This window comes from Taurulus bubalis, assembly GCF_910589615.1.
Source record: "Taurulus bubalis genome assembly, chromosome: 10".
In the NCBI taxonomy this organism is placed as follows: domain Eukaryota; kingdom Metazoa; phylum Chordata; class Actinopteri; order Perciformes; family Cottidae; genus Taurulus; species Taurulus bubalis.
This window is the reverse complement of record NC_136598.1, coordinates 21962420-21979078: the sequence shown is the minus strand read 5'-3', so window position 1 is coordinate 21979078 and position 16659 is coordinate 21962420. Positions and strand designations below refer to the sequence as shown.

General features: G+C 43.3%; 1 protein-coding gene across 1 annotated transcript; it reads left to right on the top strand.

Annotated features, from left to right (window-relative positions):
- Window positions 1–2069: 2069 nt before the first annotated feature.
- vwa7 (von Willebrand factor A domain containing 7) lies at window positions 2070–11657 on the top strand (the record flags this gene model as incomplete). Its single annotated transcript, XM_079224898.1, has 17 exons — window positions 2070–2306; window positions 2428–2661; window positions 3690–3786; window positions 4681–4815; window positions 4929–5124; window positions 5214–5383; window positions 6770–6882; window positions 6982–7098; window positions 7507–7719; window positions 8060–8192; window positions 8323–8475; window positions 8597–8689; window positions 8790–9079; window positions 9586–9722; window positions 9905–10064; window positions 10186–10723; window positions 11383–11657. The coding sequence occupies 17 exons, from the start codon at window positions 2070–2072 to the stop codon at window positions 11655–11657; spliced, it is 3291 nt and encodes a 1096-aa protein (XP_079081024.1).
- Between the last annotated feature and the right edge of the window lie 5002 nt (window positions 11658–16659).

Here is a 16659-nt window from a genome sequence, read left to right as displayed (position 1 = left end):
TGCAAGGCTGAAGGGGACTGACGACACGTCTTCTGCCTCATGGTGTGCCCCCCAACGCTAGGGAACGTACCCGAGCACACTCAGCGTCAACCAGTCTCTTATCCCAGCTAAACATTGCTTCTCCTGTTATTTTTCTTCCCCAGGAGCTGACCAGAGATAAGAGCCCAAGGACAGACAAATGGGAAGACTCAATTTTGCTACACAGACCGGATACTTTGCACAGGTCTGCTCACAGGTTGCGGTGGAAGTCTACGTTGCTATATGAACGTAGATGTGCGGTATTCCTCTGCACACACGGGACTGTGACGTCTCTGCTGACTGCTGTGGTGTCTGAACAAAATCACAAAAAAAAATAAGATAGTCTGCCATGATGAACTGAGGTGAGCACAGCTGCATTTTGTTTTGTGTAGAAATCTACAACTTGAAGCAACAGTTTTCCGTTGCCTGTTAATATGCAAACCATATTTAAAAAATGTTCTATACAGCATGCACACATTTTGTACTTCGGTGTTAGGGATTAAAAAAGTGCCTGTATACATTATTGCATAAAGGAGGAAGTTGTACAAGATAAAATGCTGTCTTGCAAAAAGATGAGCATATGTTAAAACATATTAAAATATTTGTTTTAATAGAATCAGAATCAGAAATGTTTAATTCCGTTGAACATATGAGGAATTTGACTCTGTGAAAGGTGCATAACAATAAACATAAAATAAACAAGAACAAAACAGTTCAATAATAGATACATATGGTAAATAACAAACAGATAACAGTACTTTAAAACAAGTATATATTAATAACAATATGATAATAATATCAATGTATAATTATATATACATCATATATATATAAATAAATAATCAATGTCGTGCATTGACTATTTAGTAGTAAAGTAATAAATTATAATGCGATAATGCATCACTCCTGGAGAACGAGTGAAAGGAGGAGTCTTTTTGCTCGCTGGCTGCAGGTTGGCAGAGAGAGGGAGCTGCTGTTTATAGGCCTCGTGCTTTGTTTTGGTCTCAGCCTTGTGAAAGAACAGACTATGAGAACAAAACCAGAGTATTGTATGTGAATAAAGATGACAAAGAACAATAGTAGCCTCTATTCAGACAATGCTGAGAAATGTGTGGGGGGAGGTGTTTCTTGGTGGAGGGAAGTGGAAGAGTGGGTGATGACATGAGGACACATGGATGACTGGCGCAAAATGATCAAATAAGTACAAAACACGACACGACACGAACAATAGGGGTCGGGTCATTTCATATCCATCCATTCACATCGCGTTAGAGAACTAATTTGGTCATGGTTGTTCACTTCGGCTAAATGTCTTGATGATTGAGTTACAACTTTTTCACAACAGGCAACAAGTACTGCTTAACATTTTTTTAAATAAAGCATTCACCAATAAGCTAAAATTATTCATTAAAGCTGCCCTTGTCAATATTGTTGTATGAACGACGAATCAAGTGACTATAATGTGACAGGTGGTGTTCGTCATGATGAACCCTTAGATGATTACCACTCGACCCTGCAGTTCCTCTCAGCTTCACAGAGCATTTTAGCTCATTCTTTAGGTTTTGCCTTCCACAACGTTACAGTTGCTGTTCGGTTTATTCTGGTGTTTTGTTCAGCAGCAGCTTATAAACTGATTCGGCGTACAAAGACAGCAACTAGTTGGTGATAATTATGGAGAATTTAAAAGGTAAGGAGCGAGAAGTCGGAGGAGACTAAAATAGAGCTAAAATGAGACTTAATATTGGACTTTGTCAGGTGTCCAGAGACACATTGTTTTCTGCGTCTGCTCGGCTGTATGTGTAAATGGCAGTTGTCTGTCGCCATATCAAAACCATTTGTTTGGTCATGACTTGGATGACGTACATTATTGGTTCATTCTAAGCTATGCATTGCATTCTAATTTAAAAGTTGGCCTTTGCCTTCTTCCATCACTGTCCAGTGGCATCACATTGGATACAGGGTATTTTGTTTTAAAGGTGATGGCAGACACCTTTGATTTATTTTATTTCATGCAGGTAGATCTGACGGACTCGCCGCATCTGCAGGACATGATGTCACAGCACAGAGGAAGATTCTGGGACGGGAGTGGAAAGCCGGTGTTTATTCTGGCTTATCTTCTCCTCCTGGCTTCACCGTGCATGGGCTTCCTCCCCAACTTTTGGTCCCGAGTGTTAACGCTGTCTTGGAACTCGCACACACACCAGCACATCACGGAGCAGGCCATTCTCAATGTCACCATGGAGACTCTGAGGGGCATCAAAAAAAACCAGGGGAATGCAGAGGAACAGGTGAGCTGATATTTACTTTACTATAAGAGAGCTTTATTGTATTAATTTAACAGTTTTAAATTGTGTTTTTTGTGCACATTTCATTAAAATGATAACACAAATCAGCCTGTATTCATCCCAGACCAGACTGGGTCGTGGCTTCTGGAGAGCTGTGGGAGAGGTGGTGAAGTCCAACGCGGCAATGGACTTCTTGAACTCCACCAGGTCCGACCCGGTGTACCACTTTGATTCAGAGCGCGTGGACAGCGCCATCGAGCTGCTGCGGAAGTTCTGGGATCAGACTCTGCTCTCAGTACGAGCCAAAGAGTACCAAAGTGCTCGGCACAGCTTGGGCCAGCTATTTCACTCCCTGCAGGTATACAGCACTGTAAAAAATAAAGAGTCAGATGATCTATTGATGAGCAGCGCAGTGGAAGTCGATACCATGCTTCCAGTTGTTGGCCTCTTGTGGAAACACAAAGGGAAATAACTGGCCATAAAACAACTCATTACTCAAAATAGGAAGCACAGGAACCTTGAAAACTTGTCCGAATATTACGCAGTGATAATAAAAGCTGCATTACTTCCTAACCCTATCATTTTACAATTTTAGAACAATAGGCTCTCGTAAATACAATTGTGTTTTTAAATGCAGAAGGGAAACAGTTTGTAACGTAGTTTGTGATGTTTAACACCCAACACCATGAGTATTCTTGGTGGACACTTTCAATGGGAATTAACAGGAATTTGAAGGAAATATTGGGAATAATTTGGAATAATCTGGGTTGTTTTCTCAGGCTGTATTTACCATGTCATATACAGATAGAAACATACATTTTTTTTGCCAAATAAATCCAGTCAATTTGTCAAAAAATGGGAAATGTGCCATGTGGTGAGTTAGCTAGCTGGCAAGTTAACTAATGGGGAAATGTAGGGCTACGTGTGCAAACGTAAGGCTTCAAATGAACCAATTAAAGACATGTTTCACACTATAGAATGAATGGAAAAAGATTCATAACAAAATCTTCAATTAGAAAGTTCAATTAAGCTACATCCCACGGAAATGTTAGCAGAAGGTGTTGACAAGTTACAACTGTTTTTATGTTGAATTTGTGCAAAACTCCTCAGCTAACTTTCCATGGAAATCGATAGATGGAGCTGCAAACTCAGTTAAAATGCATTCACTGTTTGTTATCTTATTAGCAGATCTTTGACAATCAAATAATCAAAATAGTCCTGGATGAACTCAGCTTGTGGTTATCCAGCCATTTAAAAATATCATTTACTTTCACACTGCTTGCATGGATTCATTCCAACGGTTGAAATGTTGCCATGTAAATTAAATCAAAATGTGCTAACAAAATCTTAAGTAATGCTTTAACTTTCAAATGTCTGTTATTCCAGGACTTTTACAGCCACAGTAACTGGGTTGAGATGGGCCAGCGCTCCATTTACCTCCACCTGCTGCAGCCAGAGGAGCCCGCCATCCCCGTGGCTGCTGGTAATTCTTCACATCTGTAAATACACCAGCACATTACACCCGATTGTGTAGTGGGATTAATATCGTGATGACGATTTGATTGTGGCCACTAAATAGCAGAAACTCTGCCTAAGGTTATACCTGTTATACATACTGTGGATGATGACGGTGAAAAACAGGTGTGCAGGCAGGTGGATGATCAGGTGATGGGCAGAGGCCGGAGAACACTTAAAACAGCTAGTGGAAAAACACTTGAAGCCTAAACTGTAAAGTAACAATGTTATCTTGTGTAAATTAGCCAAACAGTATGTTCCGAAATAAATCAAGATACATAACTTTCAGTTTAAGATAACTGTCATCACTGCAGAAAGAATCAATAAAGTATTATATAGAGTATTGCACAACAGTTCAAAATAAAGCCCAACAATCTGAGTTTGAGCTGCAATAATAAACTGATTAATCCATCAGTCAATCAACAGAAAATTGATCAGCATCTATTTTGTTCATTAATAGTTTAAGACATTTTTTGAAGCACACATTCTCTGGATCCTGCTCAAACGTGACGATTTGTTAATGTCATGTTCACCATTTCTTATATTAAAATGTTGAGAAAATAATTGTCAGTTGCAGCACTAATCTGAAGTATATCCAAGATTTGTGATTACCATCATGACTGTATACAGTTGTATGTACAGTACATCTTACATGTCATATCATACCAAAACCTCACATACTGAACTTTATACAAAAGATACGGCCTTCAATCCCAAAACCCAACCCATGCGCCCAATGCCCAAACACAGACAATAGCAAAGTATTTGTGTTTAAAAAAGGTTTACTAGTGCAGCAATGATTGGGCGCTTTAACAGGCTTTAATTAACAATACACTAACCGCCTCGTCCTGTCTGTCCACAGAAGAAACTCCCACCTGTATGGAGTGCTTCAGTGCCACCTGTCGAGATAACCTCCTGCCAAGAATGACAAACAAACAGCGAGACACCCAGCTGCTCACCACTGGCTACTTCAGCACTTTCCCTTCAAAACCTCACGGTATGTCGGTGAAACTTCAGCCACCAATACCTGCAGTCCTGCCAAATAGTGTGTAAATGTTACCTTTTGAATGCGCTCTAAAGCTTTAAAATATCAAACCGTTTCTTTTTCAGGCAAATGTAGTCATGGAGGTATTCTGGACCGCAGCCGCAACATGGGAGCCAAAGGGGGCATCAACAAGGACAGCACCTCACCTCTCTTCTCCCCTCACCATTACCTCCACATGGAGGCGTCCAGATTAGCTATGGAGGCCACCTTGAGTGTACTGAGAGACATCCGAGACACTGTGGGCCCGAAAACCTTCCTCAGGTAGCTTTTGACAAGTGTTCACAGGTCATTCTTCTTTAGTTTAGCTTTTGAGTGCAGTTCTTTATCTGCTTCTACACGTCCTTCGACAGGCTCTTCAGCGTGAAGCAGGTCCCTGCCTTGGTGTTTGTCATTGACACCACAGGCAGCATGTTTGAGGAGATCACTGCCGCTCGCTACCGGGCCCACTCCATCATCCAGAGCCGAGCCGGCAGCCCAGGGCAGCCGGGCACCTTTCTACTTGTGCCCTTCCATGACCCAGGTGAGAGCATAACAAATCATTGTACATGTTAAGCCTAAGTACAGGTATGATGCAGGAGCTACTGATCTGGTTCAAAGAAATGGTGCCTTTAAAGCTCCCCCGACTACTACAAAGAGATGCACTGAGGGAACTTAAATGTACGCTTCAATTCTTTAAGTAAACAACACACACCCAAGTTCACAAGAACATTATTGTAATGTCCACTTTGAGTGTCCCAAAAATGCGTCCAACAAAAAAAAATACTCCTTACTGAGGCTGAATACTCAAACCCAAATGTCCCAAAAAATAAAATGGAATATATGTAAAAATAAAAATAACGCCAAAGAATAAAACTCACTATATCTAGTGTTGGTAATTGGTAATACGGCCTTGACTTTATTTCCAGTCCTCTGTCGTTATGTTCCTCACATCTCACTGATTACCTCGTTTACTCCATGAACAAGGTTCAACCATAAAAATGAGCTAAATGCTTCTCCCCCCCACCGCCCTCAACTAAAGGCTGCCTGGCTCCAACATAACCCTCCACATACCTCGATAAACATTGTTTTTTCTCGCCACCCCAACCAATTCTCCTCCCTTTGCCCCCCAGGCCACGCCCTCTTACACCTGTGATCCTGGAGGAAACAGATCACCTGACCAGTGTTAGCGATGTGAGAGAAATATACATGGCAGAGAAGAGAAAGCATGGGTGACATGTAGCTATAGGTCACCAGAGGTCTAGCCTTGCCATTTCTTTTTCAGCATTAAACCGAATTGTATACACATATATCCCTGTACTATCCCTAACATTTGTGGTGGTGACACAAGGGTGAAAAAGTAAGTTGAAGCTGAAAAGTAAGTTGCATTGTGGATAATGTAGGCACCAGGTTTTGACAGAGGAGAATGTGTGGAAGACAAAACACACAATTATTCTGCGTCTGCAGCATTGATCAAACCTTTTTTTTTATAGTTGTATAAATATAATCTGTGCAGTACTCTTATAGGATACATCTTTATTATACAAAATATATGTATATGCTTGAGACAATAGTGGGCCCTGTATTCTGCTTTAACATGACAATCTTTTCACAAATCCAGGTTCATAAAGAAATTAGTTTCTCTGCGTTCAGCCTTTGTGCTAAGCTAAGTGGCTACTGCCTGTAGCTATATATTTACTGCAAAAACATGACAGTGATGTTAATTATCTCATCTAACTTTCGGCAAAAGATAGCGAACAAGTGTATCTCCCAAAATATTGAAATCTAGAATTTTTGTTTTGCAATTACAAGATTAGAAGATTCAACAATTAAAAAAGTTTAACATTCTGAAATATATTCTCTTATTTCCGTTTAAAAAGACATCAGATGTTGCTTTCCATCTAACATTTCTGTCTCCCGTGCTCTGCAGAGATCGGGCCGGTCTACGAGACCGATGACCCAAACCACTTCATGCAGCACATGGAGAACCTGATGGCGCTGGGAGGAGGAGACGAACCAGAGATGTGTCTCTCTGCCATTCAGGTGAATTGAGATGCTGTGTCTTTTGTGGTCGGGTGTGTGCATGAGTGTGTGTGAACACATGTAAAGTAGCTAATTACCCATCTTGCTGTGTGTTTTCAGCTGGCACTCACTCACAGTCCACCACTGTCAGAGATCTTTGTATTCACCGACGCCTCCCCTAAAGACGCCCACTTGTTTGACGTGGTAAAGGCCCTCGCACTTGAGAAACAGAGCAAGGTAGGACTTCAATTGAAAGAGAATTCCTCTCAATACAAGTTTTGTTATCATCACTGTTGCACACAGTTGTAATTTATGGGGACGTTTTCTGATTCTCAGCTGTGCATCCTACATCTGATTAAACACATTTGAATGTACGAACAAATTCATGAAAGTAAAACTGATTTAGAAATTGAAGAACTTAAGTTTGCAGTTACTGGTCATACTGCTTCAAACTAGTGAAGCATTACATACTGTGTTTCGCATTTCAGGATGAACGTGTTCCTGTCATTAACTTATTGAGCACATCTCTCTTGTGTCTTATACTGTTCATTTATTGTGGACAGAAACTGCAATAGTGAGGAGAAAAGTCCTCACATATTCTCTCTGCTCAACCATCTGTCAAGTTATGGGCTGATTTTCCCACAGGTGACTTTTCTCCTAACTGAAGACCCCAACTACACATCGGAGAGCAGAGGGGGGAAGAGGAGGAGGAAGAGGAGAAGGGAACTTTTGTCCCCTGATCGTTTCTCTCTCTACTCTTCCCTGTCCTCCCTATCAGGAGGACTGACGATATTCACCACCAACTCTGACATCCGCAGTGTCTCTGCCATCATGGAGGATAACACAGCCGTCGACAAGGTACGGCAGCAACATCCTTTACTGAACCAAATCAAATGTTTTCCAAAGACAAAGAAGGCAACTCAGTGATTCTGTTTTTCTCTTGTGACCTCCTGCAAGTAGACAATGCTTGCAACTTCATGGCAATGCATGCTCACGTATGTCTACTGAATAATGTTCAGCACTGTGAAATTCCCCTTTCACATACAAATTGTCATGTGATCCATTTTTTTAAATATTTGAAATATTTGAGATTATTTGTCGTGTTCGTTTTTTTTTGCTTGTTCATCGGGATCCCCAGTTGTTGCTTTTCTCCTACTGTTCAGATTCACAAGCCCTTTTTGTTCTCCTCCCTCCCCAGGTGACCCTCCTCCATGTGGAAAGTGACGAAGAGTTGATGTCCTCCCATTCCTTCAGAGTTGACAGCTCAGTGAAAAATGTCACACTGCACGTCACTGGCATCCTGACCGAGTGCGTCCTCACCAGCCCGTCAGGTAACTGCACGGCAAAGCTGTAAACTGCAAGCCCTTTCTTTTTATTCTGGCCCTACAATACCACTACTCTTCTTTGCATTTGATAATTAAAAAAAACAATACCACGTGTTAATTTTGCTCTCCTTGTTAGACCAAAGCCAGTCTCTGTTAAACCAGCGAGGCCCTCTGGCAGAGTTGGAGCGCTTCGAGGGTCTGTACCGCATCGGCCTGCTGTCTCCCATAGAGCCGGGCAAGTGGACCCTCCGAGCCAAGAGTGACGGACACCTCACGTTCCATGTGATAGGTAAACGAAAACATGTCAGACATTGAGAAAATCCTCGAGCATTTGATTAACGGTGCATTCACTCTTATTTAATTGTCCTTGTGCTGAGAAAAGTATTTGTATTTTTGATCTGCACCCCCAGGTGACAGCAGTGTAGATTTCCTGTATTACTTTGCCACGGTAACCAACGAGACACACCCAGGTCTGGCCAGAGTGGAAGGTAGTCCAGTAGCAGGTAAGAGTTTGTTCTTCTTCTAATATAATTAGAGGTTTTACAAGCAGAAATATGTCGGCAATTTAGGAAAAACTGCCTCGGGCTTAATGTGATTTCTTAGGAGTTCCTGTCTTTCTGGTGCTGGCTGTGACGGGCCTGGCTCCAGATGAGGAGGCGTCTTTCAGTCACGTGACGCTGCTGGGCGCTGACGGGGAAAGCCTCCAGCAGGTGAAGCTGAACTCCTCCTCCTCCTCGTCTTCATCATCCTACTCTGTTGCGGAGCTGGTGGGACGGGTGGACTCTGTTCCCATCGGCCCGTTCTGTGTTCGGCTGACAGGCCAAGACAGCAGAGGAAACAAGCTGGAGAGGGTTTCTGCAGAGATGGTTCAGCCCACTCGCGTTCAGATACAGGTATGGATAAACATAGGTTGTGTCTATTTGCTCTTTGTTTTGGTTCAGCCATTTCCAGATGCAACAGGTAGTTTACAGAAAAGTTATTGTCTAAGGCTGTCGGCTTGGGACCAACAGACGAGGGAAGTTTTTTCATCCAAGCCCCTGTCCTGCAGAGTAGCAGGCGGAGGGAGGGAGACTTTCAATAGCAGCTCGATATTTCCATCAGGAGATAGTGGAGAACTTTTCCTCCTTTAGAACTGTTTGTCAGTGACGTGTTTACAGCTTGTTCTGCTGCCTCCAAGTGGTTAAAACTCGACAATTGCTGCTTCATAGAAAAGGAAAACAAGGAAGCACTAAAACTGCGGTTTGTTCTCCATTTTGAAATACCTCACCATATCTCAAAATATGACGGATATTTTGTATTGATGGATTTTCTGGTTTCAGTTTCACATTGGCGTATACCTGAAATCTACTGGCTCTTGTTGTGATGATGTGTCATAGTTTACGTGTGGCTGTCTCTTCAGGTGTTGTCCGTCCCTCGCCTGGTGCCTGGTCACAGCACAATGGTGGCCTTTGACATCCTGAACCACGGGCTGGCCCGACTCTTCAGTCTGACTGCTGATGACGACTGTGGATATCTTCATAAGAGAGGACCTCACAGGTAGAGCAAATTAAAAGCTTTGCCACTGAGTGAACAGCAAGAAGATTTAATGTATTATATGACCTCCCTTTGCAGGATCATAGGGATGTGATATTAGAAAACCACATTTCATGCTCTTTTCGGCCTCTGAAGAAAACTACGGGAAAACGTTTGTTCTTTAAGTTTAAGTTTCTGTCCCTCAGCTTCCATGTTGCAGAACAAGGGTCTTTCCGCGATCAGGTGGACCTCCTCACTCCTGCCACAGCTCAGGCAGGAGCGACTGTCACCCTCACACTCACTGTGCGTGCTCTGGACTCTCCGGACTCAAACTACGCCGTGGCCTACTTGACTGTGATCCCGCCGGTGAGCATTAACTGAAAAATAATAAGATGTACTTTTTTTTGTCCATAAAGGTCATGAATTAATCTTAAACTCTGGTTATGGAGTTTTCTGTGTCTGACATCCCTTGATCGTTCTCTTGCAGGATCCTGACACGTCCCCTCCGTCCTGCTCTGCTGCACAAGTACAGTCCACGTGTCCTTCCGTTTGCAACGAGTCCAGCTGGAGCGTATCTCTGGTCGTGTCGGACAGGGGGCGCTCCGGCCTCGCTGCCCTCCAGCTACAGAGCGGCGAAGGCATCCTGACTTTGTTCCACAGCCCCTCACCCACAGACGACAGCCTGGGAGAGGACCAGCCCGGCCAGGACCAGCAACAGGCGCACAGGGACAAGGCAACCAGTGGAGGCCACCACCACCACCGTCATCACCACAAGGCCAGATTAGAGAACGGAGACCCACCTCTGAATGTTTCTGAATGGACATCTGGCTCATCTCAGCCGCTGTGGGTGAAGTACACGTCCAGCTGCTGCTCTGCTCAAGCTGAGCTGCTGGTGTGGGACACAGCTGGAAACATGAAGCGCTGCCATCTAGCATCTGGCCAGCAGCAGCGGATAAGAGACAGGAGCACAGAAACCAGTGGAGCTGGACGGATTACACTCTCAGCTGTGTTTTTTTCGTTGTTGGGTCTGCTGGGGTCTTTTCGGCTTTAGGTTGATGTGATAACAAACGTTTGCAGGTCAAATCTTTGTGTTGATCACTGGATAGAGAGCTGCACAAAAGACAGATACAAAACAAATGTAATTTGATATGGAAAGAAACGTCTTAATGACTAATTTGTGCTTGCTACTGTAATTTGTAAAGAAGCTGCTAAATAAAGAGTTCATCATTTTTTATTATTGTCACTGTCTTGAATTATTTGCTGGAGAAGCGACTCAGGGAACAGGTGCCGGTTTAAACCACCCGGCCATTCCGAGGGCGCCTTTGCGTCCTCTGCCATTAATGGAGGTGCCATTCGAGTGAATCGCCATGGACCTCATCGGGCCATTTCACCGGAGCGCACTCGGATATCACTTTGTGTTAGTCCTGGTGGATTACGCAACACGATATCCGGAGGCAGTGCCGTTGCGGAGCTACACAGATCGACCACTTTAACCTCCTAAAAGCATGGTGAGAGGCGGAGTCTGTTTCTCTGGTGTCCGCGGTTTCTGAGAGAGAGGGGCCTGAGGTACCAAAATCCACCAATCCGGCCTCGCTCCTTTGTGAAGACCATCTCTCCGGGACCCAGAGAACAGACATTGCCCAGTTGCAAGATCAGTTTTCTGACGCGTTCTCTCTCCTGCCAGGACGCACAAACCTCATCACGCACCAGATTGAGACTCCTCCGGGCGTGGCGGTGCGGTTACGACCCTACAGGTTACCTGAACACAAGAGAAAAGTGGTTCAGAGGGAATTGGCTGCAATGCTGGAGATGGGGGTAATAGAAGAGTCCAACAGTGCCTGGTCTAGCCCCATTGTTCTTGTTGTTACGCCTTGTTATTACAGGCGCTTCATCCCGAACTTCGCAGATCTGACCAGCCCCTTGACTGACCTGACCCGCGGAAAGGTGCCTCCCATATAAGCAGTGGCTGAGGAGGACCGGAGAGACCAGTAGCAGAGGCGATGCAGCCGGAACCGCTGACAGTCGAGGAAACGACAACCTAGAAATACCTGCACCTTACCTGTCGGAAATAAAGTTCATTGCGTACTTGCAAACTACCGTGTGTTGCCCTCTTTGTGCTGCCCGATACTCACGGGGTAACAGGGATCGTTACAAGCATCTTTGTACTTTACAGTTTATAGGATATAGGTCTAATAATAGGTAACTGTAAAAAAGGAAATGTGGCAGAATGTGATTTTATTAGTAACCCCTTATCTTCTCTGCTCTCTCAATGGCTTTGAAGGGACTTTTACAGCCGTCTTACCAACGTGTTTGAGCGTCTAATGGTAGCTGTTCGTAAGGAAAGGATGTGTAGGAAGATGAAGGCAAGACAGTTGCCAGACATAGGAGGAATTACAGTAGGAGCAAGCTCAAATCGTGGCACCAGCACCTCGTATAGGCACTTCCTGTGGCACCTCTAGTTGCCACTAGTTGTTGTGGCAGCTGCCATGTTTTTGTGGCAGCTGCCACAACAACTACTGGCAACTAGAGGTGCCACTAGTTGTTGTGGCAGTTTTTGTGGCAAGCTGCCACAACAACTGCCACAAAAACTAATTCAACTCATATTTCTCCAACCTATTGTTGTTGATGAAAATACCTCAGTCATTTTTGTATTTCATATCTAGTGCACTTGGACACAGACATCAAACAATTAAATAAATGTTACTGTCCTATTCATACTCTGAAGGCTGTAACAGACTGAACCGTATCTGTTGGCAGCATGTACTGCTGAAATATTGTATTCCATATTTTCAGATTACACATTAGAGTCATAACTACCTACTGATAAAGGTTGTGAAAATATCAAATTGCATCATTTCCCTTAAAATAGTTGTACTGTCATTTCACTGAATTTGGCGTGTCAAGTGGTCATTGGTCATCAATGTTGTGTATTTACTAGTAATGTCAATGATTGCAGTTTCCATTGTATGGCTGAACTCTCTACCCACACCCCAAAGTTACAAAACCACCTCTTGTTTTTGTTTTTGCAGAGAAGCCAAGCATTTAAAACAAAAAGCCGACACAGATGACTGCACAAACAAGTTGGACTCAAACCCCGGCCATTCTGCCTGTCCGCATTGCCCAGCTATAGTTAGTGCACCAAAAAACTTAAGAAGACACATCAGAGAGGTACATAATTTTGAAACTACACCAATGATATGTACGTGTAGCACAGCTGGCCCAAGAAAACAAGGTAACAGATTCAAATTTCATTCATTTATGATTTTTAATGCATATCAAGGTTCACACAAATATGTATCATATGTTCTCTGTTACAGTGTGTTGCTTTGGGTACCTTTGATTTTATTGTGTGGCACCGAGAATGGGAACACCATGGAGCAGTCAGTGACCAGGCTGTCCAACGCATCCCTGTAGGTCCTTTTAATCAATTTTTTTGCATAATAGAAGACGGTTTAGAAAATCTGCTCCTAACATGGACTGTGTTGTAATACCTGATATTGTTGTGCTATAGGTCTCAGACAAAATGTGAGAATGTGTGGAATCATTTTATTCTTTGGGTGAGCTTTGTAAACTCTGTTTTCAATAGGTGCTGTATAAATCAAGTTAATATTATTAATATTATTACATTCATTTATGCAGAAACGGCAAAATCCAACTTAGACAGTTAACTTCTTTTAAGTTATTTGTCAGGCGAGCTAAAACTTTGTCATATGTTTTGGAATGTAGTTATGACAGATTTATTTTCCTTGTAGGTGTTTGACTTCAAAGCCAAACAAATCAGAATCTATGATTCCCTGATGCTTTACACCACGATTAGTGATCCTGACATGGACCTCCTCAGGTAAAAAAAAGAGTCATATAACATGCAGCATGTGACAATATGATCATAAAAAAAATATTGTCACTTTTTTCTTTTGTAGAAATGCCTTGAGACATTCTGGTGGCCTTCAAGGTTGGACTGTGACATGTCCTCCACAGTGGAAGCAGCAGGACTCTGTTAATTGTGGAGTTTTTATGTGTTCTGTGAGTTGCCTGTTCTGTGAGCTACTTGTCTTCTTGTTCAGTGCATGTATGGTCTGTCGGGTTGATTAAAGTAAATTGTTTCCAACTAGGCTGCTGAAAATGAAGTGGAAAACATTGAGGTCACTAGGGAGGCTCTCACTCTGAACCAATGCAGGACTCTTCATCTGCACCATGCAACCAACATGCTAAAACATGTGAATACTGAGGTTAGACTAATCAATCCCTTAATATCTTAAAATATATAATGGTAATAAGTGAAATGATATGATTACACCAGAGGTCTTTGTTACACAGGACCTACCACCTACTGCAGAAGCAATTAGACTGCAGGAATCCAAAGCTAAAAAGACCAACCAATGTTTGTTCAAGCAAGCAACTGAGACAACCAGGTATGTACAACATGAGTGGCAACCCAACTCTACATTAATTATATAACACTTCACACACACATCACAGTTGAAAAGTTCTGTTTTAATCAAGTAACTTATGATTCAAGTGAAAATACTTTTTGAAATATTTACAATTGACGAGCCTGATAGTAAAAACTACATTACGTGTGTTTGAATTGTGGGTGAGCATGTGCAACGTCATTAAATCCATTACTGGCTAAGAGTGGTTTTGCATGTCAAGTTGACATCACTGTAATGACTGAATGTGGCAGTGGTTTATTTACAGATTATATTTTGTATTTCAGTGCTCCAGAGATGTCAACAATTGACAGAGACAGCACAGAAGAGGTAAGAAATGTTAAAATCTTTGCAGACATAAATGCTGGTACGTAGTTTGATTTACGGTGACTTTATTTCTGCATTAAACAACATAGCAGAGTATATTTGATTATATCATATATATTATATTTGATAATCAAAAAGATAAAGTAAATTAGTGCTGAAAGAACTTTTTATGTATTTATGTGCTCAAGGGCGACACCTGATGGCGGAAACCATGCAATACATTCACATACTGCCATTCAATGTGGAAGGCTCTCGATGGAACCATCCAGCGTTACTGTCTGTTGCTTATTTCTCGAAATAGAGATTTTACTTTTAGGTGTTAAATGACTCATGGTTACAAAATAACTATTTGTTGATGAGGTACTGTAAATGCTGTAATAGTTTGAAGGATAAGTTGGTTGCCACACCAATATACAATAAATACATTGAGCGCACTTTATTCTTTACTGCAGGGAGCTGGTCTCATCAGAGACAGCCTGATTGCGGCTGACTGGTGTCGCAAGACAACATTTCTTGGCGGGCTGCAACTTCCCGCGGTCCTCTCCATGGATGAAGAGGAACACAAACAAACCCTGAAGGAGCTGCACGAATGGGAAGGAGATCAGAATGAGGAGTCTCCAGCAGAGCTTTTCACTTTCCAACATTGACGTGTATATCTTCTAAAGCGTAGATGCTCTTAATTTTCCCTTTCTGTTACAAACTGTATTTATTTTCTTTTTATTTGTTGAAGAGGGACAATGTACAATGTACGTGTATTGGATGCCTTATTAAAAATAATGATAAAGAACCTTGCAAATGAATGCAAAACGACTGACATCCTTAAACTGTGCACTGTGCATCTCACCAGAAGCCACAAATAGTGGCAGGCAGTTGCCAAAACATCTTCTGAATCTATTCTGCAGCGATGACAGCTGTGGCCACAAATACCTGCCACAGCGGCCTTCTAGACTTGAGCTAAACATTCAACCAGAAAACTATTGTTGTGCCTCAATGACTGTCTATGTACCACAATATAGCCTAATTAATAGACCTGTGTTTAAGATTTGACCAAGGTAGGTTGATTGACATTTTGACTACAATGGTATTCAACTAATTCTTAACTGAAACCTAACCTATATTGTCAATACTTGTATTCTTAAGAGCACTTCATGATTTATGTTCAGCAAAAAATGACACAAAATGACAAAAATATTTTTCATTATCAAACAAAAAAGTGCAACAAATAAAGTGCTTAAACAGTAGCCTTTTAAAGCAAAACAATAGATTAACACATAAATAAAATAACAAAAAATTAGGTATTAGAAGGAGATCAAAAGCTGGGTAGAACGCGCGCCTGGAACGCGCGTCTGGAACGAACTCGTGCTGGAAGGAACGCGCGCTGGAAGGAACGCGCCTCGGTCCAAAATCAGACATTTTTTTTGCCGTGAGAAATTGGTTGTGTGGCGTGAGCACCGCTCTCTCTAACACAGGCAGATGCCTCAAAAACTAGTGGCAACTCGTAAGTGCCCCGCCACCTGAGACGTGCCATCAGAAATGCTGCCTCTAAAGTAGTGGCAGCTTCCGGAACAGTGGCATCTCCCTCTGGCACCGCGGCAGGTGCCTCCAGCACCGCGGCAGGTGCCTCCAGCACTGTGGCAACTGCGGCAGGTGCCTCCAGCACCGCGGCAGGTGCCTCCAGCACTGTGGCAACTGCGACAGGTGCCTCCAGCACCGCGGCAGGTGCCTCCAGCACTGTGGCAACAGCGGCAGGTGCCTCCAGCACCGCGGCAGGTGCCTCCAGCACTGTGGCAACTGCGGCAGGTGCCTCCAGCACTGTGGCAGGTGCCTCCAGCACCGCGGCAGGTGCCTCCAGCACTGTGGCAACTGCGGCAGGTGCCTCCAGCACCGTGGCAGGTGCCTCCAGCACTGTGGCAACAGCGGCAGGTGCCTCCAGCACCGCGGCAGGTGCCTCCAGCACTGTGGCAACTGCGGCAGGTGCCTCCAGCACCGCGGCAGGTGCCTCCAGCTCTGCGGCAGGTGCCTCCAGCACTGTGGCAACTGAGCGGTGCAACAGGAAGTGCCTGTACAAGATGCCGGTGAGCTTGCCCTCTCTCAGGAATTAAGCATGGTATGTAGGAGTTGTGCAACGTGTTTAATTTGAATTGACACTGTACACACATAACAGGAGGACATAATATGGAGAAACCAACCGGCTAACGCCCCGA